This window comes from Carassius gibelio, chromosome B1 (assembly GCF_023724105.1).
Source record: "Carassius gibelio isolate Cgi1373 ecotype wild population from Czech Republic chromosome B1, carGib1.2-hapl.c, whole genome shotgun sequence".
Lineage (NCBI taxonomy): Eukaryota > Metazoa > Chordata > Actinopteri > Cypriniformes > Cyprinidae > Carassius > Carassius gibelio.
In genome coordinates this window covers 16,243,920-16,270,574 of record NC_068396.1, presented here as the reverse complement: position 1 = coordinate 16,270,574, position 26,655 = coordinate 16,243,920, and the positions used below count along the sequence as shown (strand labels likewise).

General features: G+C 35.4%; 4 protein-coding genes across 7 annotated transcripts in view; 1 reads left to right on the top strand and 3 right to left on the bottom strand.

The window, feature by feature from the left end:
* Positions 1 to 1,759, bottom strand: part of uso1 (USO1 vesicle transport factor) — a 28,524-nt gene extending 26,765 nt beyond the window's left edge. For all 4 annotated transcript variants that reach the window (XM_052545619.1, XM_052545621.1, XM_052545620.1 and 1 more), the window contains exons 1-3: positions 1,511 to 1,759; positions 1,028 to 1,114; positions 10 to 74 (exon numbers count right to left, since the gene is read on the bottom strand). In XM_052545619.1, the coding sequence (XP_052401579.1) occupies positions 10 to 74; positions 1,028 to 1,114; positions 1,511 to 1,576 (218 nt within the window). In that variant the 5' untranslated portion in view covers positions 1,577 to 1,759. The remainder of the gene's footprint in view (positions 1 to 9; positions 75 to 1,027; positions 1,115 to 1,510) is intronic.
* A 3,291-nt stretch (positions 1,760 to 5,050) lies between these two features.
* On the bottom strand, positions 5,051 to 13,894 carry g3bp2a (G3BP stress granule assembly factor 2a). Its single transcript, XM_052545663.1, has 13 exons — positions 13,670 to 13,894; positions 13,190 to 13,306; positions 13,021 to 13,102; positions 12,756 to 12,929; positions 11,203 to 11,293; positions 10,130 to 10,232; positions 9,821 to 10,007; positions 8,974 to 9,075; positions 8,756 to 8,858; positions 8,556 to 8,615; positions 8,300 to 8,425; positions 8,092 to 8,210; positions 5,051 to 7,482 (listed from the first exon to the last, which is right to left on the bottom strand). Exons 2-13 carry the CDS (start codon positions 13,282 to 13,284, stop codon positions 7,201 to 7,203), a joined length of 1,524 nt encoding a protein of 507 aa, XP_052401623.1. The 5' UTR covers positions 13,285 to 13,306; positions 13,670 to 13,894; the 3' UTR covers positions 5,051 to 7,200.
* Positions 13,895 to 14,853: 959 nt separating this feature from the next.
* ints12 (integrator complex subunit 12) lies at positions 14,854 to 19,013 on the top strand. Its single transcript, XM_052545665.1, has 6 exons — positions 14,854 to 15,323; positions 15,411 to 15,578; positions 15,681 to 15,865; positions 16,296 to 16,455; positions 16,546 to 16,698; positions 18,201 to 19,013. The coding sequence occupies exons 1-6, from the start codon at positions 15,168 to 15,170 to the stop codon at positions 18,801 to 18,803; spliced, it is 1,425 nt and encodes a 474-aa protein (XP_052401625.1). The 5' UTR covers positions 14,854 to 15,167; the 3' UTR covers positions 18,804 to 19,013.
* A 117-nt stretch (positions 19,014 to 19,130) lies between these two features.
* arhgef38 (Rho guanine nucleotide exchange factor (GEF) 38) lies at positions 19,131 to 26,613 on the bottom strand. Its single transcript, XM_052545662.1, has 13 exons — positions 26,433 to 26,613; positions 26,155 to 26,272; positions 25,528 to 25,675; positions 25,410 to 25,427; positions 24,971 to 25,170; positions 24,711 to 24,844; positions 24,518 to 24,622; positions 23,957 to 24,079; positions 23,196 to 23,507; positions 22,112 to 22,243; positions 21,831 to 22,032; positions 20,407 to 20,618; positions 19,131 to 19,564 (listed from the first exon to the last, which is right to left on the bottom strand). Exons 1-13 carry the CDS (start codon positions 26,610 to 26,612, stop codon positions 19,382 to 19,384), a joined length of 2,067 nt encoding a protein of 688 aa, XP_052401622.1. The 5' UTR covers position 26,613; the 3' UTR covers positions 19,131 to 19,381.
* Between the last annotated feature and the right edge of the window lie 42 nt (positions 26,614 to 26,655).

The following is a 26,655-nucleotide window of genomic DNA, read 5'->3' as shown; positions in this document are numbered from 1 at the left end:
GAAACATACCGGTCAGTCTGCAGTATACGAACCAAATGATCCATAGCCATTGTGCCAACCTCCATTCGGTATTTCTGTAATCAATAAATCTACTTGACACATATCCTTATGTACATATTTCTGTCAATACAGAAATGTATTTTCTGAAAAATAAGTGCTTTAGAGGTGTGGACGGAAACATTTTCTGGCAAAATAAATAAAAATAAAAATCTCACATCACTTTTAAGGCATGTTTGTGAAATATAAATTGTTCTGTGAGATTTATGCAGCATGTACTGCAGTCCTCCCTTCTACTTTAATATTCCATTTACTGTAAAATTACCAAAGTACATAGACTTATAAAACAGTTAACTTTGGTCTCGACCAGTGTTGGGTAAGTTAACTCTAAAAAGTAACTTCAACAGTGTAATTAGATTACTGTACAAATTACTCTACCCAAAAAGTATTTAATTACTTATTGCTTTCTAAATCCTATGTCAACCTCAACAAGATAATGACATAATAATGGTTATTTTAATTGTTTCATATAAATAATACATAACTACATAAATTATTCACTTTAGATTAGGGTTTTATTCTCACTATTAACTGATTTTTTTACTTCAATATACTAGAGGTCAACCGACATGGTTTTTTTTCTGGCTGATGCAAATATTTAGAAATCAGGGCAGCTAATGGCCAATATATGATGCCAATTCTTTTGGCAGATATGTTTGGACATTTCTTTTTTGCTGCTTAAACATTTATTCTAATTATAAATGTTGAAAACAAATGTGCTGCCTTTTTTTGTTGAAACCATGATACATTTTATCAGGGGTCTTTGATGAATACAATGTTCAAACAAACAATTCATTCATTTATTGGACAAATTCTTAATTCAACCTTGCTGTTTTAAAAAGTAAATTACAAAACTTGCTGTTTTGTAATTTACTACTTTACTAAAACTTTTAAATGGTAGTGTACAAGTACAACACCCATATTACCTCAATTCCTAACATCAACATGAAAAGCATTAATTGCTGGTCACCTTGGAAAGAGATTTGAGGGCACGGACAGCATCTCTTCGATCCTCCAACAGGGTGGATGAAGCCACTCGGTCACACAATTTTTGGATCTGAAAATGAACAGACAAAAACACAAGAACAGTTTGTGAAACCCTTGTCATTGCATGGCATAAGTTGACATCAAATTATCCATACATAATAAAGAAAAAAATTGTATATTATAGATAAATTAACACAGCAAACATACAGTCTGATTGCATATGTCATTCAGACTTACTTTACATCAAGGTATAGACATAAACACTGCCTGATTTGGATGTGTCATTTGGAAAGGTTTTGAAATCCTGATTCATAAGCTTTCGTATGTACACACATAACTGCTGATCTGTTTAGCCTTATGTAATGTTTGTCATTGGCTCGATAAGCAGGTGCTTTCAGTAGTTTATGAACTGCATTCATTTTTATTTGTTCACACGTTTATTTGTTTATGCAGTAAATAAACTCACTGTTTCTGCTCCAGTCGGCTGTTGGCCTGTTGGATGCCTTCCCACTACTTCCCAGATGTAATTCATCCTGGTATGTGTCCGCTGTAGCTAGCCTTTTAAACGTCGATGTTGAGACAGATTAAACGGATGTTAAAGTAAAGAAAATTTCCAGGACAGGCAGACAGTAAATGTCATTAAAAACAGCAGCTGCCTGATGTTGATCTCTCAACACAACAGCACCCAGCCCGGAACTGACTCGGATGCGCATGCGCAGAGACGTGGCGATACGTGGCTGATCAGAGCGTCAATGACGGCCTTTTAAAGAGACAGTTACACATAAACACCATGGTGTGCAACTATATCCTTTCCAAACTATATCCTTATTCATGACCAATATGAAAGCAACTCTAAGCGAGAAAAAAAAAAAAAAAAAAAAAAAATCCCAGTGGATGGGCGGGGCTGACCCCGTTGCAATGTCTCATTTAGAAGGTTGCGCCCTCCGAAGGTCGCATTCGAAGGCTGCATACGTCATCGTGGTTGTCTCATTTCAGAAAAGCAAGTAGCACACTCCGAATGAGACCTTCGAATGCGACCTTTTTTCACAGGAATTCGAAGGATACATGATGTGTATCCTTCGCTGCTACAAATAACCCACAATCCCTTGCGTCGCCATAAATAACCGTTGTTTATTTGAAAAAAATGGCGGCGGCAGATCTACACACAAGCGATGTGGTGTTTAAATGTAAGTACTTTAAAGTTCTTCATTTTTTAAAAGTTGAATTACAAGTGTGGTAAACATGATTAGAAGTGTTTAGTGATTTTTTTTTTTTTTTTTTTACAGTTTAACAGTACTTTGCTAGCAGGGCGAGAAATAATTATTATTTAACCCTTGTATTACATTTCGAGGCCACTTTTATATTGTTCACTGTAGAAACTGACTGGATCTGTTATTTAGCCGTTTCGTTTTCCGTCCGTCCTACGAAGGCCGTCTCGTTTAATCCCAGGGTGAAGGACACTCCGTATACGCATCCTAGAGAGGATTCGACCTCCAGAGGATGCGACCTCCGGAGGACGTGGCCTTGTAAATGAGACACAGCTTATGACACTATCTTTTGAAGACTGTGATTGGTTGGTTATCCAAGAGGAAAATAAAATAGCGTTTTTAAAGGCACAATATGTAAGTTTTCGCCGTTAGAGGGCGCGTATTCAAAACAAAACAAAGTAACAAAGGCGTAGCTTGGTGACTCCTTAACTGAGTGTTGAATCATTGGGAGTTGTTGTCTTCATACCCACAGTGGATGCAATCAGACGGGACTCGTGCAGAAATCATGTTCAAGGATTAGGTAATGATTTATTAACATTGTAGAATGAAGCAGGATGAGGCTGAAAGCCATGAAACGAAGCCGCTGAACGAGCATGACACGGCTCGAAATCAGCGAAGCTTTAATTATGCCACAGTCAAGCGCTTCTGCTCCTTACTGGTCGTGTGTATGTGGGCGGAAAAAGCTGTTCCGTTTTATTATACTATACATTTGAAAGTTATGTTACAGTGCTACTTTGTGCAGTTGTCACCTGTCTAATAAAACAAAACATATTAAAGCATCTTTGCTGTTTCCATGTTTTCTACAAAACTGAGGGTGTGTGACGTCATTGGCAGGCAACACAATGGACACTATAGTTAAAGACTAGTTAAAATTGCTTCTTTCTCTGGATTTAAACATCCTTCGAAATATTTGGCAGAAGTACACAAATCAGCAAACTATATAACACTGTTCTAGTGGTTTTTGGATATTTTCATAAAACAATCTTACATAGTGTGCCTTTAAGAGTAGGGTCTGCTCTTTGAAATTACAGACATAACTCTTCTGTTTTACCATACTCCCTTTCTCTCTCTCTCTCTCTCTCTCTCTCTCTCTCTCTCACACACACATACACACACACACATATTATATATGTATATATATTCTTTATTTTTTTATTTACAATGTTGTCATACTTAATGTATTGTATAAGAAATTAATAGCAACACTGTAAGGTTCTGAAAGTGCTTTAATTGTTTGTGTTATAACTTTGCCTATAGAAGGTTGTGGCAAACCCAAATAATCACTGCTGCATTTTTTTTTCCAGTTGCCAAACATGTTAATGTAATTTAGTTAATAGTTTTGTTTATTAATTTTTTTACGGCATGTTAGCATCATGGCTATTTACATGGCAAAAAGGTTCAGTATCACCAATACAATTTACATTATATAAACCATTTCAACTTAACATAAGATAGAAAATAAGAAATACATTCAAGTGGTACATTTTCAAATATTCCATGCAAGTATGTTTCTGAATAAAAGCGTTTTCTGGCAGCATCATAAAAATTATAATTCAACAAAATAAACCTAATAGTCAAAGGAACTTAAAGTGGAACTTCGCCTATTAATAAAAACCCATGGGTAAGTCTTGAGTGCCCCAGTCTACACCTAGTGAAAACAACTTGATCATGCCTTGATTTAAAATTATAGAAGCTACTTCTTTTTATACTAGGGTTTATTTCATACATCTTATTATTTTTATTTTCATCCCATTCTTTTTGCCACTTATTAGTTATATATAAATTAATTACTTGTTTAAAATCAGTGGTATTTGACAGTCAGATATTTTCAGGTCAAGTGCATCCCTGGCAGCTGTGTCCGATCTCTCATTTTCAGTAAGTCCAATGTGACTTGGAACCCAGCAAAAAAATAACTTTAAAGTTATCCTTCTTTAAAAGATCGAATTTGGTTAAGATTTCAACAATTATGGGATGATCAGTTTTTAGAGATTCAAGTGCTTGAAGACATGATCTTGAGTCAGAGGCAATTAAAAAGTCCTGTTCGTGACCTTTATCAATATTTTCTAGAACAAGAAGTAATGCTCGAGCCTCAGCTGTAAAAATAGAGCTTTGAGCCAGAATTCGAATGCCATATTGTTGATCTCTTATCACTGCTTCTGCTGATACACTGTTATTGGTCTTTGATCCATCAGTGAATGCCGTTTTATGAAGTGGAAATGAAGACCTTAGCTCTAAGAATTTATTTTGGTATTAAATTGGACCTTTTTGTGCTGATTCAGAGTCCAAAAAATCCAGAGTCAAGGGAGGTACAGGACAATAATACAGCCGTTTTATACAATCCATAAGTTAGTTAATAGTGATTACATCTGGTGCTATGGTATTTCTGCACGGTGTTGTAAATGTTAGCATGTCTCTATCGGTCACAAACGTCTTATTAACTCACTGTCATGCATTGTGCAACTGTACAGTCTGTGTGCAACACATTTCTTCTCTCTTTTCATGTTTCGTTCATTTTCTCCACTGCTAAAAAAACTCTTAAAAGTCCTCGTCTGTACTCCTAATAAATGGACCTTAAAATGCTTTCTGGATTACTTTTTTCTTTACTAGGATATTTTATTTAATTTTAAGACCAACTTTTCTAAGAATTTTCTTAGAATTTTGTTATTAAAAGCAACTCTTAGGACTAATACGATTTTTTCAAGAGTATGAGCCCTGATTTAAAGCCACAACACTTGCACTGAACAGCACATATTTCAGTTTATTGTATGTCAATTCTAACACATTGAAACTTAATGAAAATGAAATAAAATGAATAAAAACAGTAATAAATAAACACCCAGCTGCAATGTTCTACTCACACAAAGATGCAATCTAAACATGGCAACCACCTGCTAATACAAGAACATGTTCTTGTTCCACCAAAATGAACTACATCTATAAACAGAGCATTTGTAAACCTCATAATAACTGCATGAAAACCAATATGTTTTGCATGAGGATTAGAGGGTTAATAGAATCTGATTAAATGATATGATCGAATAAAACAAATTAAAGTCTGATGCATATTTTGGGTTGAAAAGCACAGTTATTTGACCAAGCCCTAGGTGTATTGTCTTTTTTTTTCTCCTGTAATCCAAACGTTTAAAGTATCTGGCGGACCGAAGTACTTTACATCTAAAAAGAAAGGCCATTGTGGCATTTATTTACACAGTAATTAAAAAGTTCCAGGTCCCAAACTCAGAACACATAAGTACTAAGTAGATTTGATGGGGAAAGAAGTCTCTAGGGAGGTCTGTAGGCATATTTTCTTCCAAAATCTTCCAAAAGTAAATGTATCTGCAACCAAAATGTCTTTTTGGTTGCAGACACAACCAAGCAGTCCCCCCAAAAAAATTACAAATAAAAAAAGAAATGCAATGTCCCTGATGAGGATTGTCCTAGAAATACTGCAATTAGTGCAATCTACCTGACACGGAAGACATTAAACATCAAAAATAGCGCTACATCAAACTGTACTTACAAAATCAGTGCAAATTGTTGACTGAGTACCACTGCACAATGAAAACAGTGTCTACCCCACTGTACTTATGCTTCCTTCCATTCATGAAGAACAGCATTAACACTTCCCTCATGAAAATTGAAATCGGGAGTGGATATCAATTAAACAGATATACATGAAAAATAATAATAACGAAAAAATAAAATGATATTCTGCTTCCCCCAATAAGGCAAAAATTGTAAAAAGACCAAGAGTTCTTGGGGGGGGGGGGGCCTTAATGAAGCCTTGTGTGTCTGGGGCAAAATTGACAAGCACTTTTTCTAATCAATGCTATAAAACAAAAGAAAAAGAAAAAAAAGTAATTATTATTTTTTTAATGTAGAAAGCAAAATTAGTCCATTTGGGAAAGTCAGAAATGCACAAGCAAAATTTATTTGTACCCTGTAAAAAGCCTGTTATGCTTTAATTTAAAACAACAAGAACAACTGTTTGGATGTAAAATAAAATTTGCATCCCAAAATGAGATTAGGATTATAAAAACTAAAAGGAAAAATGTAATAAAGTGACTCTGCCTTAGAAAAAACATTCGGCATAAATCCAAAATGCCTCGATACAAAAATCATGGTACCTTTCCATTTTACAAATGCTTCCATTGATGCTCCGTTCACTTATTCAGGCAGACCCAGAACATAAGAAAAATGTTTTCAAATCTGTACATTAAAAATAAAACCAAAAATGATAACTGGAGAGGACATGTCTTGTCTCCACTCTCATTGTCTTGTACTTTACCTTTCCTTTTCCCCCCCTTTTCTTCAAAAGTACAATTCTTTACCAATAAATTAAATATTGTTATCTCACAGTTATGACTGTAGGTAGCCTTTAGCTTATTAATGAGCTGATAAGTGGAAGATATCTAAATAATATGCATTAAAAGGCTAGTCTGGAGAAGAAAAAAAATTATATTATATACCGGTAAATATAATTTTTTTAAGCCACCTTTCAATCTGCACATTTTACACCAACAGCAACTGGAAGGTAATCTAATAAAAGAAACATCACTGAGCAGAAATTAGACTTCTATCAGCACTAAATATACCTAACTGATTTGTTTCCTTACAAAGTTTGTAATTGTTATCACTTGATAAATGACAAACCAGAGGACTTGCAGCACAATTCCAATTTAAAGTGAACAGTGTGTTTTGAGTCATTACATTGTTCAAGCTGTTGATCTGTTTCACAAGAAACAGCTTACATTCCAAAGGCAAAAATGCAAGTGTACACAAGGAGTAAAACTGAAAAAAAAAAATGGATGTATGTTTTTACATAGACTTCTCAATATCATCATACATGAACATTTTACTACTTCCGAACTACAAGGGGAGCTTCCTCTCAACGCCTCTGAGCAGTAAATCGACCCTCACTAGAACCTGTGCCCCTCCCAGAGGCCATGCCTGGTTTAGGTACAGTGGAAACACGTGAAGGTGGGCCTCTGCCGTCACGGTCTCGCATCATGCTGCTTCCGGGAATGCCACGCGGCCCGCCTGGACCACGGTCACTACGCCTTGTGTCCCGCCGGTCTTCTCCACCTCCACTACGAGTTTCCCGCTCACGCATCGCCCTCGTCTTTTTCTCCTCCACGTTCAGACGTACCTCTCCACGGAACATGATGGGCTAATCACAAATGAAATGGAGATGGGTCAAAAAATATTCTCTCAATACCATTTTCTTCCATCATTATACATGAAGAAAGGTATAACAAATAAAAGCAAGGATGCATGTTATATATCAGTACCATTTAGCAATGCCAAAGTTAGAGTTTATCCCATTTATAATATATATTTTTTTCAATATATTTCCTGAATATATAGTGATAAAAAATATTTTTTTTCTATAGTAGTATTTTAGTTAACAATAGTGACCATAAAACTGACTACAGTTATTAATATTTCATTGGTTCTCCTTTTTGATTACAACATTCTTCTGGGCATTGCCCAATCCTCCATACTCATCTTGCAGTGAGAGATGGATTTGCATCAAACACTTTATATTTTGCACAGTACCTGTCTCACAGTGCTTTGCAATAATTCTGCAGCTATCAATGTTTTTTTTTTTTTGGTCATTTATTTAGAGAAAAGAATAGAATTGAAATACTGGCCATTTCTAGATTATTAGCCCTTAACTAAGTGTGTTTGGCTAGAACTGTAAAACAATCATAAAATAGTTTATTCCTAAAAATAGTTTTAAAACCACATGCATTAAAATAAAAATAGGTTTCCTTACTTTAACTCCTAAAATTCTTTGCACCGGCTCAGCATCATCAAAGACAACAAAGCCAAAGTTGGGAATCTTTCCTCCAGTGCCTTTGGTGTTAATTCGCAGCTCAACAACATTTCCAAATGCTTGATGGGAGAGAAAGAAGCAAATGTGAAGATGACTGATCACCAGATGTGAGAATGGATCAATGCAATGGTAAAAAAAGACAACTTACTCATGAAGAAGTCTTTGAGTTCATTCTCATCAATGTCATGAGGGAGATTTCCAACAAACAGCTGATGACTGTCTGGATACCTGACCACCCTTCTGCTGTCCATTTCACTCGACTCATCTCCCCTTCCTAAGCAACATACAAGATCTGCTATGACTATGCAGGGACCAACAACATCAACCTTTCTATATCCATTAACAGCATTATTGCCGAAACAAAAGCTATATCCTATTAACAATGGAAAGACACATTTATTTACCTTTATTCACAAAGCTGAAATGTGGCTTTCCAGTTTGAGAGTCAGAAGATGAGACACCATCTAACGATATAAGAAAAAACATTAAAAATTTGTTTTGGAAAAAGTTCTGAAACACATTCATAACAAATTAAAGCTACCTGTAATAAAATAATTTGTACAGAAAGTGTGAAAGTTGTAAGTACTGTATTCTAGATTCCTACCAGATCTAGGCCCTCTCGAGGTTACTGAAGGTCTGTCGCGGATACGCTGGTCACGTGGACGGATTGTGGCTGATGACACCTCTGGCTTGGTCTCAACTCTGGGCTGACAATGTTAAAAACCAAGGCGGCATGCAGGTGAAGCATGGTTCTAGTAACTTGGAGTCAACAACAACTTTAAAAAGAGCAAGAAAGATATGAATGTATTCATAAGTACTTACCTGTGAGTTTGGTGCTTTAACAACATGTGGTTGAGCTCCAGAGGATGGAACAGTCCCAGCAAGAGGCAAATTTTTGCTGGTCACAGAAGCCCAAGATGAAGTCTGTCAGAGATATGATAATTAAGAATATAATAAATAAGACTTACATAATTAAAATAGTACAAATAAAACAATAATCAACAAAAACAACAACAACTACAATTTGGCATGCCTCCCAACCAAAACTTTTACAATTAATAAGAATGCAGCTGCAAGAATAATATTTAATGAGCCAAAAAGAATGCACATCACACCTCTGTTCATTAATTTGCACTGGCTACCTGCAGCTTCTCTTATTAAATTCAAGGCATTGATGTTTGCTTACAAAACCACCACTGGGTCTGCACCACCTTACCTAAATTAATAACGGTACTTCAGACTTATGTGACTCCCTAGCCATCTTCAAGAATCTAAAACACATCTCTTTCATCTTTATTTTACCCTCAAATTCTAGCACTCCCTAATCTAAATCTATATTATCAATTTATTTTGTTTTTTTTATAAAAAGAAAACACTTTAAAGAATATTTGTTTTCTAACTGTTTTTTATTATTATATAAATTAAAACTAACACTAGCTTTCTATATTCTTTTTTCTAATTAGTTTTCTTTTTAGTTATTATATAATTAACAAAAAACCTTGCTTGTACTGCATTAGGCTAACTGAGATTTGTCATAGCACTTGCATATCACTGCTCTTTTGTTGACTTTGATTGCTTTCATCGCACTCCTTTGTAAGTCGCTTTGGATGAAAGAGTCTGCTAAATAACTAAATGTAAACGTAAATGTAATGTAAAGATCAAAATTTACTTTGGGTGGTTCTTGTATGTTAGGTGGCGATTCCATAGGAACAGGAGACAGTGCCTTCTCCTCAAACTCCTCTACGACCTTCTCCTCTGCCTTGAGCTTCGGCTCCTCAATCTTGGGTTCTGGGGCAACCTCAGGCTCTATCTCCATAACTGCTTCCTCATGAGCTTCTTCCACACCATTGTTATAGCTGAAGGTGAAAAAGAAAGGGATAAAGGTATTTCAACAGTACCATACCAGAACATGAAACCTCTACAATTCTAGAACATCACAGGAAGCTTTCTTTTAAGTTCCAAGTGAAATGTGGGTTACCTCACAGGATGGGGCTCATAGCAGTTTGCATTACTGGGGCTGTCCTGCAGGGGTTCGGGTGATGGTTGCCTGTCTTCTGGCTCATCAGTTTCTTCTTCGGACTCTGTCCCAACATAACACATAACAAATGATGAAGTACCATCCTCTTGCTTTAAAACATTCCTGTAGCTCTAAAGAAATCAATTCACAAAATATAGCTGCAAGCAATTGAAAGATATTGATGAAATGGACTTGGACGACTTCTGTAAAACATAATTGAGTCCTTTATGCCTGACCAAATCTAGGATTTTGTATGGTTAACTTTCGTCTATCATAAGGCAGCACTGATAGTTTATATCTTTAGATACTTAAGAGTTATATGAATCCCAAACGCTATATATATTTACAAACAATAAGATGACCATCCTTTTATGAGGAATGCCCTTGTTAAAGTAGCTTTGTATAAATGTAGTCCAATTCGCATCAGTATGAAAATGCTGCATCAATTTGATTGGTGTAATGAATAGAAAAAAAAAAAACCCGGACATTTTGGGATGTAAAACATCGGCATTCACCAAACTGAAAGAATATGCAAATTCATAAAAGCTACATCCAGACAGAAAGAGAGAAGAAAGAAAAAAACTATCTCAGATTTGAAGATTACTTGTAACATTTTGACTGAAAATGTCAAAGAAAACATTTTCAAGGTTGGACTTACGAATACTTGGAAGTTATTCTTGAAATTTGATCCACATGTCTCATCATGCAGATTTTACCTTAAATGGTGTAGCAGTCTAGCAGAGCTGATGTTTGGAATATTGCAAATTTAACTGCTAGTTGCTAGGCAACCATATATCACATCCATCTCCAAACGACACAAAATGTAATTAGTCACAGACCATTCATGCACTTAAAGCATGATGAATTTTCACTAAATGCATAAAAAGTTCAAAACGTGAAGAACAATAAATGAAGCAACAAATGGAAATGCCTGGGGTAGGATGCCAAGTAGACTGTAAAAGTAAAGAAAAAGACTCAAAGATATTTTTATAGATGCTTAATGTATGAACTGTATGTGATAATTATAAACTAACCTTCATCAAGCTCCGCCTCAGAGTCACCAAAGACCTCATCCTCATATCGGAAGATGTCATTGTGAACATAAAACTTATTGGCCACAGAACCCTAGACAACAATGAAACAAAAAGGGCAGTTTATTTATAGGGCAAATCATGATCACCATGCAGATTATCATCTTAGCCGATCCACTGTCTGCACAGGTTAAATAAATATCATTCTATACATAAATATTCTGTATACACTAGCACAGAGACAGAAGATTTTTCTTAGCATTGTGGGGTAAAATTAACAGCAGACATGTAGTATGAAAATAGAAAGAAAAGTATATACGTACTGTAGGTTGTGTTTTTTTTAAATGGGCAAATCCATTATATTTTTTCATGTCATGTTTTACAGTTTAAATGCCTGAGCGTAAGTGAAAGTTTCTTACTGCTTTCAAGCTTTAAGTTTATTTCACACCTTTATGTTGGGCATGTCATTTTCTTTTCCATTTATGTTAACTTAAATATAGTGTTTGAAGCACATGCCTGTAACTCATTTACGACTATGAAAACAAACCTAGCACTTATTGACAAATTCAGGGCCTTTCATATTTGGTGGTGTCAGGACAAAGTGAAGACTATTAGGTTTACTTTTACATCCAACTACAAAACACCTGCTTTGCTCACGAAACATTGTTGTCGCTACAGACGCTTGAACGCGGAGAAAATGGTATACAGCATACAGCTGGCTGAGGGCAGAAATGTGCAATTGTCCACACACAGCGATAAGACAAATTTATATTTAAACACCATGTAAAGGTGAATTTTGCACCCGATGTTCCCTTTAAGACCAAGTTAAGAACATTTAAGGATTAAGTTAAAGAGAACTCAAAATGTATCTAAGTTTTCTAAATGTAACTGCCTAGAGAGCACACAATGAGTTGCATAAAAAATGCAACACATTTCCATTACGCTTTAATTCATTTTACAAAGCAATAGATAAAGCAATAGATAAATAGATAAATAGTTCTGTTTCCAACCACTAGAAAAAGGAAATAACCATAACATTCACTGTACCTGCACAAAAAGATCAGTATTTTTGTCTTGGTTTTCATTATGAATGTCTAAAGATACAGCAAAATAACATGAGAAATTGGTTTTCTTAGAATCTGATCAAAATTAAGTAAGTTTATGATTAAAACACGATCAATCTGTCAGTGGGCTCAGAGACATGAAAACAAGTTGATATTTGTTCTTGTTTAAGCATAAACTCACATATTTTTTTTTTAAGTTTTTCAGATACAAGACTTTATGTCATCATTTTGCTTCTCATGTAAATCTATCTTGAGTTAAGGATGTTTAGATATTTGTACTGAAAACAAGACATTCATATACATGAATATATTCCTTTTTGCAGTGCATGCAATATTAAATACCATAACTTTACAAATGTAAGACTTTCTGTTCCAGTTTAACACCATTTAAAGGACTTGATTTGTGTAAGGAACGTTGTAAGACCTGCAGAAACCCCATACTAAACACCAACTGTGAAGGTGAATACAGTGTCATTTTATTATTATACACACCTCTGGAGCCAGTACAAACGTCTGTAGGAACTTCCTCATGGGCTGCCCATTATTGGAAAGTTCTCCCATCACCTGGACAACCACCCCATCATTCAGAGTGGCATGGGCATCCACATGCCGGATTTTTGTGTGGCACTCACTGAACTGCAGGGACATTACCTTCTTATGTATCTCCTAGACATGAGGAGAACAGATGCTGGTGAATATATTTAAATGTCTGATGTTTTGACAGGTTATACATGAACACTCAAACATCTAGACATACAGCTTGCCCATAGACTGCCTCTGAAAGCTTTCCATTCGAATCCAGTCCACCGTGGACATAGGATGAGTTTCGTCCATAGAATCTGAATTATGAGAACGTTTTAAAATATTTTTTAGATGAAAATTCCATGAAAGATGAACTCATGAAATTATTATTTTACAAAGCATACCTGTGCAGAAAGTCTGGTGCCTTATTGAGAAGTGTGTAATACTGTCTCACAAACTCCCGCCCTACCAGCAGGGGACTGGGCTTCTCCATCACCATTTCTTTGCTAAAAAGTACAAATCTGAAGGGGTTTGAAGAAAAAAAAATGTATATGTATATATGTATTATACTACTAACAACAACATCAACAACAATAACATAGAAATAAAACTATCTTCCACTTCTCATTAGTAAATGTTCATGCCAAGGATGCTTTAGTATCTCATGTAATTTATTATAATGATGCTTACATGAGGGCTGTATGCAATACATTAAGAAATATGACAAAGAAACTGTCTGATAACTGTCAATAACGTCATTATCAACATTTCTTTATGCACAGTAATAATGAAAATATGACATCTAAATAAATCCTGTTAGACTACAGAGACATTAAGCGTGTCGAAATTAACTGAAATGGTTTGGAATTTATAGATCCACTTACCTTTTCTGGGATCTATTTGATTTATTTAAGTGATTAAATATAAAAAGAAGAATTATTCAAGTCGTCTCATAAAATTATACGTTAACTGTTGTATGTGTGTCAGCGAAAGCTGCTCAAAATCAGAGAGAGATATATTCCATCTATGCTGTGTTATTAATGGAAATGCTGCTGTTTGGATCCTTATTGTCTAACCCCTGCGATCTGGGACAAGAACCCCCGTCACATCAGAACAGCCAATCAGCTTCTTACACTCGACAGGACAATTATGACGATGCTGCAACGCACTCTTCCGACTCCTGTCAACAACGCCATAATCTACGTGATTTGCCACTTAATTCCCACAATAAATACATTGGATGTTGTATACGATGATGGTATTTGATCGTTAATTATAAGACACCACTGACCATTTTATCAAGGATATTACAATTTTACGCACTACGTAGCATTTCCTTGTGTTACATTTATTAGTGTCCGACTCATTTTTAATTTGATTCGCTCTCATTTTGTTTGCTTTTTTCGTTTGTTAAATGTATATATAGTGATATTTGTAAATCATTTGAAGCTTAATATTCCTGTGGAGGTGTTTTGACTGAATATGACGGCTAAAATGCAGCGCTTGTATAATTTAATACAAACACAAAGCGTCATCAAAGATCTTTAAGAGTCTAGTCGGCAAATATCACGACAGGTGGTCTTCCTGTAGGGGGCACTTGACGGCTCAGAAAACAGAATTTTACCATAGGATCCTACAGTGAGACACATTCACACTTCAGGGTGTTTTTTTACTTATTATATACATTTGTACAGAAAATCAATAATAATTTAACCCAGTTTACTCCGATGAATATCGTGTGACCCACTTATGCATTTCCGTCACGTCATTTTCTTTTTAATAATCTAAAATTAGTAATAAAAAAACGACTGTGATTGAGCCATTCTGATCAGCGGTAAGAAAAGTAACAAGTATCACGTGACAAAACAGTGCCTGTTCTGTTTCAGCAGTTATGTGAAACAAAATCGTTTCTACAATAATTTAAACGTGACATTGATAAACGTGTATTGACTTTAAATTGAAAACACGCAGAAAATAGATTAATTAGAAGGTAAAACCTAAGAACGATATAGCATCCGACCAATTAGAGACAACATCCTTGCCGCTAAGCCCCGCCCATTTTCATCAAAGGCTTCTCTGCTTATTCTGTTTCTGTTTGGTTGTCGGACTACTTCATTCCGCAAATGCTCAATGCTAACTTAGTTAATTAGCGTTACGGGTAATATTGTGATTTACTACTGTTTATAAAAACGAGCTTAAGGCAAAAAAACTTGAATACATTAATCTCGAGTGAATCGGTTCCAGTTGCTTAGTTCTCTTAAAAACTAGAGGTTGTACTGGACAAAAATGCTGGTTATCTAGTATTACTCTTGTATACAACACATTCAATTCTATAGGAAGAGGGCTGATTCTTATATAAAATCATATAATAGCCGCTAAACAATGGCTGGAACAGTAAGTCTAGAGCTTGACCCCATCTTTCTGAAGGGACTGGGCTACCTTCACTCGAAGAGCAAAGACTCCGCGGAGAAACTCAAGGCCCTGCTGGACGAGTCTTTAGCCAGGGGCAGTGACTCCATCTATAGGACATCACTGAAGGTGATCAAATTAAAAAAAAAAAATATTTTTATTTTTTAAACTTCATTGTTATTTGTATTAATGTGCAACTAATTTCCCATGCATAAGGAACCTGAAGTGAGCAAGGTGTCATTACCGAAAATGACCAAACAAGACTCCAAATCCTCCTCAAGTTCATCATCATCATCATCATCATCTTCCATCACCAGCAGCAGCAGTAAATCAAGCAGCTCAGACAAGACTAAGAAAGAGAGCGAGAAAAGATCTTTGGAAAAGGTATTTTTTTCAATGTCATTTTGCACTATTATTTATAATTGTAAATTATATAACTGGAAAAGCTCAATCGAAAACACTAATAAAAGATAATGTAATATGTAGATTAGGGTTGATCCTGGGGAAGGAGTGGAGCCACCAAAAAAACCTCGTGTGGATAAGCAGGACAGTCTTTCGTCGCCGATTGCTTTCCAAACCAAGGACATTCCCATCTCTGATTTCACGGACATTGATGAAACCAATGCTGACGACTTTGCCATGGAAATGGGTCTTGCTTGTGTGGTCTGTCGGTGAGTGATGTAGCATAACATTGGCCGAAGGGCCTGGTACCCAAAAGGTTTTTATCACACCGATATGTATCATTAAAACTCTTAAACCCTGGTTTCATTCAAACATTTTAACATTCAAAGTCTGCTGTTTAAATACCATTTACCTATTATCTTACCATAAATAAATAAGTTCTAAAGTACAAATTATTAACTAAAACCAAAACTGAAATATATTAAAGCTACATGGAAATATAATTTTACAAAATTGCTAAAACTAAAATTCAAAAGAAAACCGAAACTATAAAAATAAAAGCTCAGTGAAATGTCAGTGAATAATGTGATTTATAAGCATATATTGAACAGTATCTGTCTTGTCATTGACATCCATTAAATCCTTCACTAATCTCAGGCCATATATGTGTGAAATTGATCTATCTTTGTTTCTTCTCAGACAAATGACGGTCACTTCTGGCAATCAACTAGTGGAGTGTCAAGAATGTCATAATCTGTATCATCAGGAGTGCCACAAACCTCAGGTTACTGACAAGGATGTCAATGACCCACGGCTAGTGTGGTACTGTGCTCGATGCACCAGGCAAATGAAACGGATGGTAAGAATTTTATGATAAGTTAATTCATATCACTTAAAAACTTTCATATAGTAGCAGCAACACTAAGTGTGATCTTTATTAATGTCTCAGGCCCAAAAGACCCAGAAACCTCCACAGAAACCCGCTCCTGCTTTGGCAACAGCCGCACCTATGTTAAAAGATCCACTAGTGAAGAAAGCTGAACTAAAGCCCAAACCGGAAACAGCAGGTTCATTCCAGGCCTTTAAGAGAACGGAGGTGAAGGTGAGTGTATTCACACCGGTACAGATTATGGACCGGGGTTTCAAATTCAAATACTTGAGTCAGCTGAATAATTACAACAACGTCTAAGTGTTTCACAGCCAGGAATTAAATGATATGGTTACTGATGTACGATAAACTGACTACCAACTAGAGATCAAAAACATTTGCTTACCTTCATTGTAAAGGTCAGTTATTATGTATTTACTGCTGGTGAAAAAGCCTTGTTAAGGACATTTATTATCTATTTTAAATAAATGCTGCTCATTTGAACTTTCTATTAATCATGGAAAAAGTTTCACTAAAATAATTTAACAGCAGAACTGTTTGATAATAATGTTTTTTAGGCACCAAATCAGCATAATAGAATGATTTTTGACACTTGAGTAATACACTTGTTAAGTCTGAGATCAAGTCTGAGATCAGATGGCAAAAGCAAACAAAAGATAGTAGTAATGTACAATCACAGAATACTGTAATACTACAGAGAAATCATTACTCTGACCTTTTATCTCCATACAGACATCTCAAAAGGCCAGCCAGTGTTTCGTAAAAAATAATAATAATAATAATAATTTATATATATATATATATATATATATATATATATATATATATATATATATATATATATATATATATATATATATATATATATAATATTGGTGAATATGATGGCTGATAATTTAGCTTTGCCATCACAAGTAATTAATTCCATTTCAAAGTATTTTCAAATAGAACATTTACATTTGTTCATTTAGCAGACGCCTTTATCCAAAGCGACTTACAGAAGAAGACAGTGGAAGCAATCAAAAACAACAAAAGAGCAATGATATATAAGTGCTATAACAAGTCTGAGTTAGGTTAACACAGTACACATAGCATGGGATTTTAAATAATATAATAAATAAAAAGAAAACAGATAGAATAGAGCAAGCTAGTTAGAGGTATTTACACACACACACACATATATATATATAATTGCATAATAAATGAAAAGAAAAATAGAATACAAAAAGATTAGAAAGGTAGTTAGATTTTTTTAAAGAATAGAATTAGAATAGTGAGTGTTAAAGTTAGAGGGTCAAATAAAGATGGAAGAGATGTGTTTTAAGTCGATTCTTGAAGATGGCTAAGGACTCAGCTGCTCGGATTGAGTTGGGAAGTTCATTCCACCAGAAGGGAACATTTAATTTAAAAGTCCGTAAAGTGACTTTGTGCTTCTTTGGGATGGCACAATCAAGCGACGTTCACTTGCAGAATGCAAGATTCTAGAGGGCACATAAGTCTGAAGTAACAAATTTAGGTAAATGGGTGCAGAGCCAGTGGTAGTTTTGTAGGCAAACATCAATGCCTTGAATTGTATGCGAACAGCTATTGGAAGCCAGTGCAAATTGATAAACAGAGGTGTGACGTGTACATTTATTTTTAAATTGTAAAAAATGTCACAATATTACTGTTTTTACTATATATCTGATCAAATAAGTGTCTTTTTTTGTGTTCAGGCGTCTGTGGCATCAGGAAACTCTTCCAGCAGTAGCTCCACTTTGCCCCCAGGCCTCACTGGATGGGCTGCATTTACCAAGACCACAAATGTAGGACCTACCAATACCAAGTTGAGCACCAGTCAGCCAGGTAGCAGTAAATCAACCCCACCTCCCTCGGGCTCCAAACCTGTGGGACTCTCTGCACTGGCCAATGTTAAGCCCAGTCTGGCTACTAAACCTTCAGGAAGCAGCAGTGGAAGTGGTAATGGAAACAACGGCTCGAGCACAGTACCCATGAAACCACCCCCTCCACTCACACTTGGCAAGCAAGTGTTGAGCCGCTCAACAAGTGGAGATAGCGTGGGGAAAATGACTGTGACTGGATCACAGTCACCTGTGGCAGCACCCTCTAGCAGCCTTGGAGGCAACGGTGGGTCAGCAGGCAATGGAGGGGGCAATGGGGGCAACAGTGGTGGCAATAGCAGCAGTAACAACAACAGCAACGGAGCAAAAGCCTCAGCTGATGGCAAGACGCCCACTTCCCAGGAGTCTCAGCTCAATGCTATGAAACGGCTGCAGATGGTGAAGAAGAAAGCAGCACAGAAGAAACTGAAGAAATGAGGAAGAAGAAGCCAGATTATTATGTTAAAGAGCAAGTCATATCCTGTTTTTCAAATCAAATATACTTGAATTTGAATGTTACTGGTCTTTCAGAAACGGTTTGGTTTGAAGATGTGCCTCATTCTTTCTAACCAGCCACTTTAGTGAAAACAAGCTGCTGATTTCAATGATGTTTAATAAATAACACCTTTCTTCTTTTTGGAAAAAAAATTTGATTGTTGTTATTTCAATGATTTTTTTTTTATGATTATGCTAATAGTTTGAGAAGTGTAGGAGATGAATGAACAACAGCTCGCAAACAAATAGACATGGTAATTTGCTCATAAATATTTTATTCTTCACACAATCTTTGATGTATTAATATTACTATATACAATTACTTAGAATATTTTTTGATTAACAAGCTCTCTATAACAATTTGTATATAATTCAAGCAAACACTGTTGGAAGCTTCACATGTGCAAAAATATTTGTGCAGGGGTGGCCTTCATTAAACAAAAACAAAAAAAATCTATATTCATATTTTTCTTCTTTTAAATAAAAAGAACTATTAATATAGAGAAAGAAGAAAAAGAGTTTTAAGCATATGACATCTTTCCAAGGTAATTTGCTGGGACGTAGCCTTTTTGTCCATTAGATTCAGCGAGCCACCAGTCTTTGTTACCGCCGAGGTCAGAAAACTGAAGGATACGAACATGCTGGTACTCCTGAAGCGTGAGCTCTTGTTCACAGCGTGCCTGGAAGGCATAAACTGCATAGAACTGTGAAATAGAAAAGTTAAATTAGCCTCTTTAATAATTCAGCTTGACAACAGTACAGTCACAAAGCAAACAATAATTACTTTACAGAAAAGATATTAGTTTGAAACTACAAAATGCACAGTATTGCCGGATAACAGAATAGTAGCTGAATAGTATAGTTTTGTCTCATTTGAGTTCCTTTCCAGAACATATTACCAGTAGATGGTGCTGTCTATCCAATGTTTAATACAACAGAAATTGGACATTTGACTGTCGGTTTTACTCCACTTGTGTGTGTTAGTAGCATTCCATACATGTTATCAGTTCTGCAAATCAATATTTTACCAGTAGGAATGACGAGTAAGTTGCTTTTTGTATCTTACAAGTCATTCATTCATTCATTTGCTTATCTGACTAGTTCAAAAGCATGGATTCATTTAGGAATGAAACTCTAAGACATGCAAAGGTTGATCCTGTACGACTTTGCTGGGAACCATTCCATTGTGCCTAATGTGTATGTTTCTGAATATTATCTTCTTTTTTATTGTACTGTTGTATACAATCATTGTCACACTCACAACTGTGCTGTTGTTCTGAACCCAAATCCTAGAATCTAAAATCCTATTTTCTGTTGTAGTGTGAATGAATGAAATGTATCATCTAAGAAGCACTAAACTAAACTACTAAACTACAAAACGACTAAACATCACTGTTCCGGTCAATGATTCTGCCCATCCAAAACACACTGTTTTGCTGTTTCCACTGGTTGGTAAAACTTTGAAACGACAGCATTTTTCTTATGTGAAAATGATTAAATTTTTAAGCGTATTGTACTACACATGCACACTCTTCATGTGTCTTACATGTTGGTCCTCTGAGGGGTCCGGCTCGTCCTGTGGTCCAGGCTGAGGGGACATACTGTCTGAAGTGCTGTACGGACTGAAGCTCCGCATACTACTGCTCCTGCTATTCGACACGAACAGACTCAGATTGTCAAAGTCATCTGGCCTCTCAGTCACCTCCCGCTGGGGGTTGTAGGCTTTCAGGAATGATGAGTACACGTAGCCCTGTGTACCTAAACACACATAGAAACAGATATGTCATTATCAGCAGCAGGAGCCTGGTTAACCTGATAGGAGCAGAAAAATGTGCTTTGTGAGACCATAAGAGTAATCGTGATCTCAGACAGATCAGTTTCAGCCCTCAAACTGAATTAATTATCTGAAGATACAAATTTATGGATTCCACTTTTCACATTCATCTTAAATGATAATTAAAATATCTCTTTCGCGACCACATTACAATGATCACTTTTTCCCCCCATATTATGATCTTTAAATATTTCACGCAAAATGTAATTTCAAGGGCTTTAGTGGCTAAATTCTTCTCTTTTTCCCCCCTACTTTCAATCGCTGTGGTTTTATTCCCCATTGACCTGAACAACCTGCAGTAGTTGATACAGACAATAATAAGTCACGTGACATAACAACCATAAGAACGCTGGTCTTGTTGCGAAGCAACAGTCTCCGTGGAGTTAATGAGAGGCTAGTTCATAGACATGTGATGAAAGAATATCCCGAGGAGACTTCATTACTTTCTGCCATAAAGTTATGGACTGATACCACAGATGGGAATCATCCAGAATTTCCACCAGCCTTATGAATGCTGTAGTTAATGTTTCTTGGTTTAACTCTCATGTGAATTCATAGCATAAACATGGGTGAAAAAAAAACTGTTCATTTTGTTACAGCATTTTTAAATATGGTTAAAGATCATTTACAAATATACTATCATTTATCGTTAATTCATATTTATTCACGATACACAAACTACTGTTTATTTATACAACTTATGTGAACAATGTATGTAGAATTTAACATTAAGACTACTGAATACAGTAAAACTTGAGTTTGACCAAGAAATTTTAGTTTAACACACAACAACCACTCATTTACAAATAAATAACAGAACATTTTCTATTTTTCAAACACTTGGGGTCAGTAAAAAATGTATTAATACTTTTATTTAGCAAGTACACATTAAATTGATAAAGAATATAAGATATATTGAAAAAGATATAATCAAATAAATGCAGCCTCGGAGAGCATAAAGGAGTCTTAGTCTTAATGACGCCAAAGTTTTGAATGATTGAAATGAGTGATGTAAAAAAGTTTCTATATTTCAAATTAGTTAATGACTATCAATATTTCCTTCTTTTGTACATTATTATATATTTTTTGTCTAAAAACAAATGTAAGGGCATTTGAACAAACATAAACAGACTTACTCCCAGTGTGCACCAGCCAGCGGCTGCTGCTTCCCATAGGGTCTTTGTCTTCCAGCAGGGCCACCAGCTCCCCCTCCAGCAGGCTGATGTCATTTTCCTGACAGGCATTGCAGTTACGCTTGAGCTGATAGAGCTGATCCACTGCAAACTCTTCCAGGAGCCAGGCTTTCTGCTCCTCTGTCTGTCTGGAGACCTCTGGGACCTGAAGAGAATGTACGAGTCAGCTGGGACCTTAATTGGACCTTATGGATTTACCCTTTTTTTCCCATTTGTAATCCTACCATTTTCTTGTCCCGTTTTTCAAAGCTAACTTTGCGCTCCATCAGCTTTTGGGAATTATCTTTGAAGAATCCAAGGTTGCTCAACTCCTCCATAATTGAATTTTGGACTTCACTAAAGTTTGACAAGGGAACCTAAATGACCAATGGTTAAAACGTCATATTAAACATCCATGACAGAATTGAATAAGTCTTAAAATTATTTAACATTAGTTATATCAAAACAATCTTAATTACAATACTAAAATACTTAAAGTAATGGTGTACAAAATTAAATCAACTGTATGCAGTTTTGTGTATTACTGAGGTTTGAAGCCCCTACAGTTAAGTGAGTGGAATTCACTGTTGTACAGTGAATTACAGTGTTGTAAAAAATCCACCCTTTTATCAAGCTCTTTCAACAAACATACATATTTTTAGGACAGATGTTTGAGAGGGAACATGTGGAAGGAACAGAAGCCGTTTGCCATTTTAGAAGTAAGTGTACCATCTTAAAAAATGATATCAGGATAAAAAAACGTACATACAGTTGTTTTAAACTTACATAATATTTGGAGTTTATTTGTTGTTATTAGAGCAGAAGTCATAGAGGGTCATATCAGCTTGATATATGGACCTTTGAATATTGGCTTGTATTCAAAATGGTAGAGAACCCATGCTGTGGATGAAGAACCACTGCAATATTTAAAACCTATATTACACTTTTGAATTTTGGTATTTATATGCATTATTGTTCTTTTACAGGAAATACCTGTAACTAAGTTATATCTTGTAGCCTCTGTGAATTTTTCCATTTTAGATTTTGTGGGAAGCTATATTACATGCCTGAAGATCCTTTATGCTTCGAATATAATAGGCTAATGGTTTTGGATAACATAAAGGTTGTAGGTTTTAATCCAAGTGTGGACCACAGAAGTAACCTGATAAGTAAAAAAAAAAAAAAAAAAAAAAAATACTATTTTGCCCCTGAGCAAGATACCTACACCCGAGCTTTCTAGGGTTAAAAGGGTCTCTGTCACGTTCTCTACATTTCATTGTGATTTTTGATCAGTATTTTAGCATGGTTTTTCTACCTTCTTTAACTTACCGGTATCTGTTGGATAGGCGGCTGAGCTGCTTCCATCAGCTTTCTAATTAATTTTACTACACAAATCAAGCAGTTGGTGAGGATTGTCCTGACAGCTCTGTTGAAGCATTGCAGCTCCTCAAGCAACTGGGCATTGAGGGCCAGGTAATCTTTTTTGGCCTGGCCCTGTTCCTCTTTGGAGGATCGGGAATCCAACTGGCTGCAGTAGTCCAACAGTTTATCGTAGCGCTTCTGTATCAGCTTCTGTGGCGAGGAAAACATTCCCAGCAGGCTCGAGAGTGGAGCAAGAACAAGATGCTCCATGTGATCTTTCTGAGGAATGCAAACCATACACATTCTTAAACAGGATGAAGGCTGGGAAAGCTGATATTCACTGATGCAGGCATTTATTGAACAAAACAGTTATATACCTTACAAACTAAATGATTTGATAGAAAGAAAGCACAGCAATGTGTGTATGAAATGTGAAATAAGCCTTAATGGAATAATCAAATGAGTCTCACAAAATATTAATTTCAGAGTTCTGCATTCTGGTGGTATGTTGCTGTTATTTCACCCTTGTACTGTACTTCCTATTGCTTAAATGTAATTTTATAGAGAAACTTTATATCGTCATTAATCGTCATTGACTGTTTGAGATGTTTATGGCTGACACTGCAGGGCTGATTTTTTTTTTTTTTTTTTTAGAAAGAACTGAGGAGTACTTAAATATTTCTTGATAAATTATGCAAGTGCATGTTTGTGTGAGGAAAAACACTTACAAACTGTTTGTATGGGTCATTGCCGTTCCTCTTTTGCTGAAAGCCATTTGTGTCTATTTTGTCTGGATCCTTCATTATAGCTTCTAGGTCCTGTGCATTTTGAACAGCAATGGATATCATCTCCTAAAATATAAAGAGAAATATAATTAAATTCTTAGGGTCATAAAAAGTTTATATAACTTTTAAAGCATATTTAGAAGTTTGCTCCGAAATGCTTAAAAGGCAAAAAGGCAAGACACCACGGATGAACTGGATTAAAAACTTTAACTAGATATCACCATAATTTCCCCAGCTGATTGGTATGTTTTCTGAAATGTTGTTTATATAAGCAAAAGAGGAATTGTCTAATTAACTATGCACACATTTGTATAAATGTCCAGAACAGTGGATAAAACCATGTTTACAATTCTGGTTTCATTTTGATGACATATAAAAGTTGAAGGTTTCTGCTATTTTTGTTTTTAAACATTTGAACATATATTTTGGATGTTTTAATTGTTTAATTTGTCTAGATTAAATTTTGCAAGCTTATATTTCACGTTTAGTAATGCATCTTCATACCTGAGTATAGAGCAAGTAACAGGTGATGTTTTTGACTAGCTGTCTCACAGCTTTCTCAAGGCTACGGAACAGTTTTTCCTCTTTGTCAAACGCTTCATCTCTCACCTGTGAAGACAGAAGCCATATCAATACACTCACACTGCCTTTACAGAGGAAAAAACAAGGTAATTTGAACCTTGTTTGATTAAAGTACCTGTGGCTCGACACCAGTGAGAATCTTGAAATAGCTTGTCAGCCGGTCTGATTTCTTCCTGATAGAATGAATGTTTAACTTGTTGAGTTTACCAATCAGTGAGGTTTCATCGTCACTCCTCTTATACTTCAGCACTGAAACAACACAAGTGTCCTTTATTTGCATACTTAAAAAAAATTGTTAATCTAAGCTGATTTGATTTTTACAGTGTACTTCATACCGTGTACTTGATATAGTAAAATATTCTGTTTATGTCTCACCTATGTCTTTCCTCCTCTTGAACTCATTAATGTTGATGTTAATAATCTTTACAGTGGTCAGAGCTTCCTGTAAGGGTCTGTTGTCAGGGTGGTCCGTGGGTGTGGCATTCCACAATTCAGCCAATAGCAGCGGGTATTTCATGATACGCTGCACTGGTTTAATGAGTAGAGAACCCATGTCAAGCAAATTGGGCTTCCCTCTAAAAATGACATTGAATGAAGAAAACATTAAAAACAAACTGTATAGATTACTTTTATGATATTTCTATAGCACAGCTGGTACAGCATGGTGTTAGCAACAACAAAATCACAGGTTGCCTAGATTGAGTACACTAGGTTGTGTTAACAACTAACACAGGTCTATAAACTAACATTCATATTTATGATTATGAAATATCTGAATGAATATTATTTATTAAATTTGAAAATGCATACTTACTCTTGGTCGTATATTTTCCTGTGAGAGAAGAGACGACAAATCATTAATATGAACTTCAAAGCCAAAGGCCTAAACATTACACATATACCTAAGAGATGAATGCAATTAACATCATTACTTGAGTGTGGATATGCATCTTCTAAAATGCTGCTGGATGTCTTCCTGTGCTTCATAAGACTTTAGTAAAGCATTAGCCTCGTCATGATGATAGCAGTAAATTTTGTATACATCCTCCACGACGGCTTTGGCTTGGATAAACACTTCTCCTAAAAAAGATCAGACTACATTTTGGGCAGAACTTTATGAAGTTTTAAGAGGTCACTATTTGAAATTAAATTGTAAATACATTTTAAAATATTTTGATATATAAATCTTTACATAGTTGTGTTTTTTTATTGAAATCAAAATTATAGTAAAAATATGAAATGTTTTAAATGATCAAATAAAGTTTAATGTAATTATAAATAAGAATGTAATTATGTAAATTAAAAATAATTTTATTTCATTTTTTTGTATTTTAAAAATATGTCTGAAAAGTATTTTATAGGGTTTATTAATTGTATTAATATTTAGCTTAATAATAAACATGAATAAGGTAATGCTGATTTACAATGCTGGCTGTTGCTTTACAGAAATTTTGATTATCATTAGTCATTATCACTAGAAAACATTTTTGTTTGTTAATATAATACGTGTTACTCAAATATGTTTTTTTTTTAATTCTTTTATTTTATTTCAAAATTACCTATGAGTTGTGTTTCAGGGTCAGGGTCAGCTATGGCATCTCTCAGTCTTTGGAGCAGTTCAGCAGAGACAACACACACAGACTCAATGTTGGTGAACAGCCGATCTACATCCACCAACTATAAAAAAAAAAAATCAGACCCCATTTAAATCAATTCATTTAAATCAAATCATTTATTTTTTATTTAAGTAGCAACACTAAATATTGATAGATTTTTGTTGTTGTTGTTGAGAGAGATACAACTCTATGTAATTATGGTTGTGAGACTGTGAACATGCCTGGGCTGCTCTTAAAGGAAGCAGAACCTCAGTTATGCAGAGCTCCAAGTCCTTCTGATAGTCTCCCTCTGTCCTAACTAGCTCCTCGATGACCTTTGACCTTTTTATCATCCTCCTGTGGCGGATCTCTTCAGGATCCACGGCTGGGGATGTGGGTGAGGAGAGATCATGGGGGGACATTTTCTCTGATGTGAGAAAGGAAAAAAAGAGACAAATTATGCTG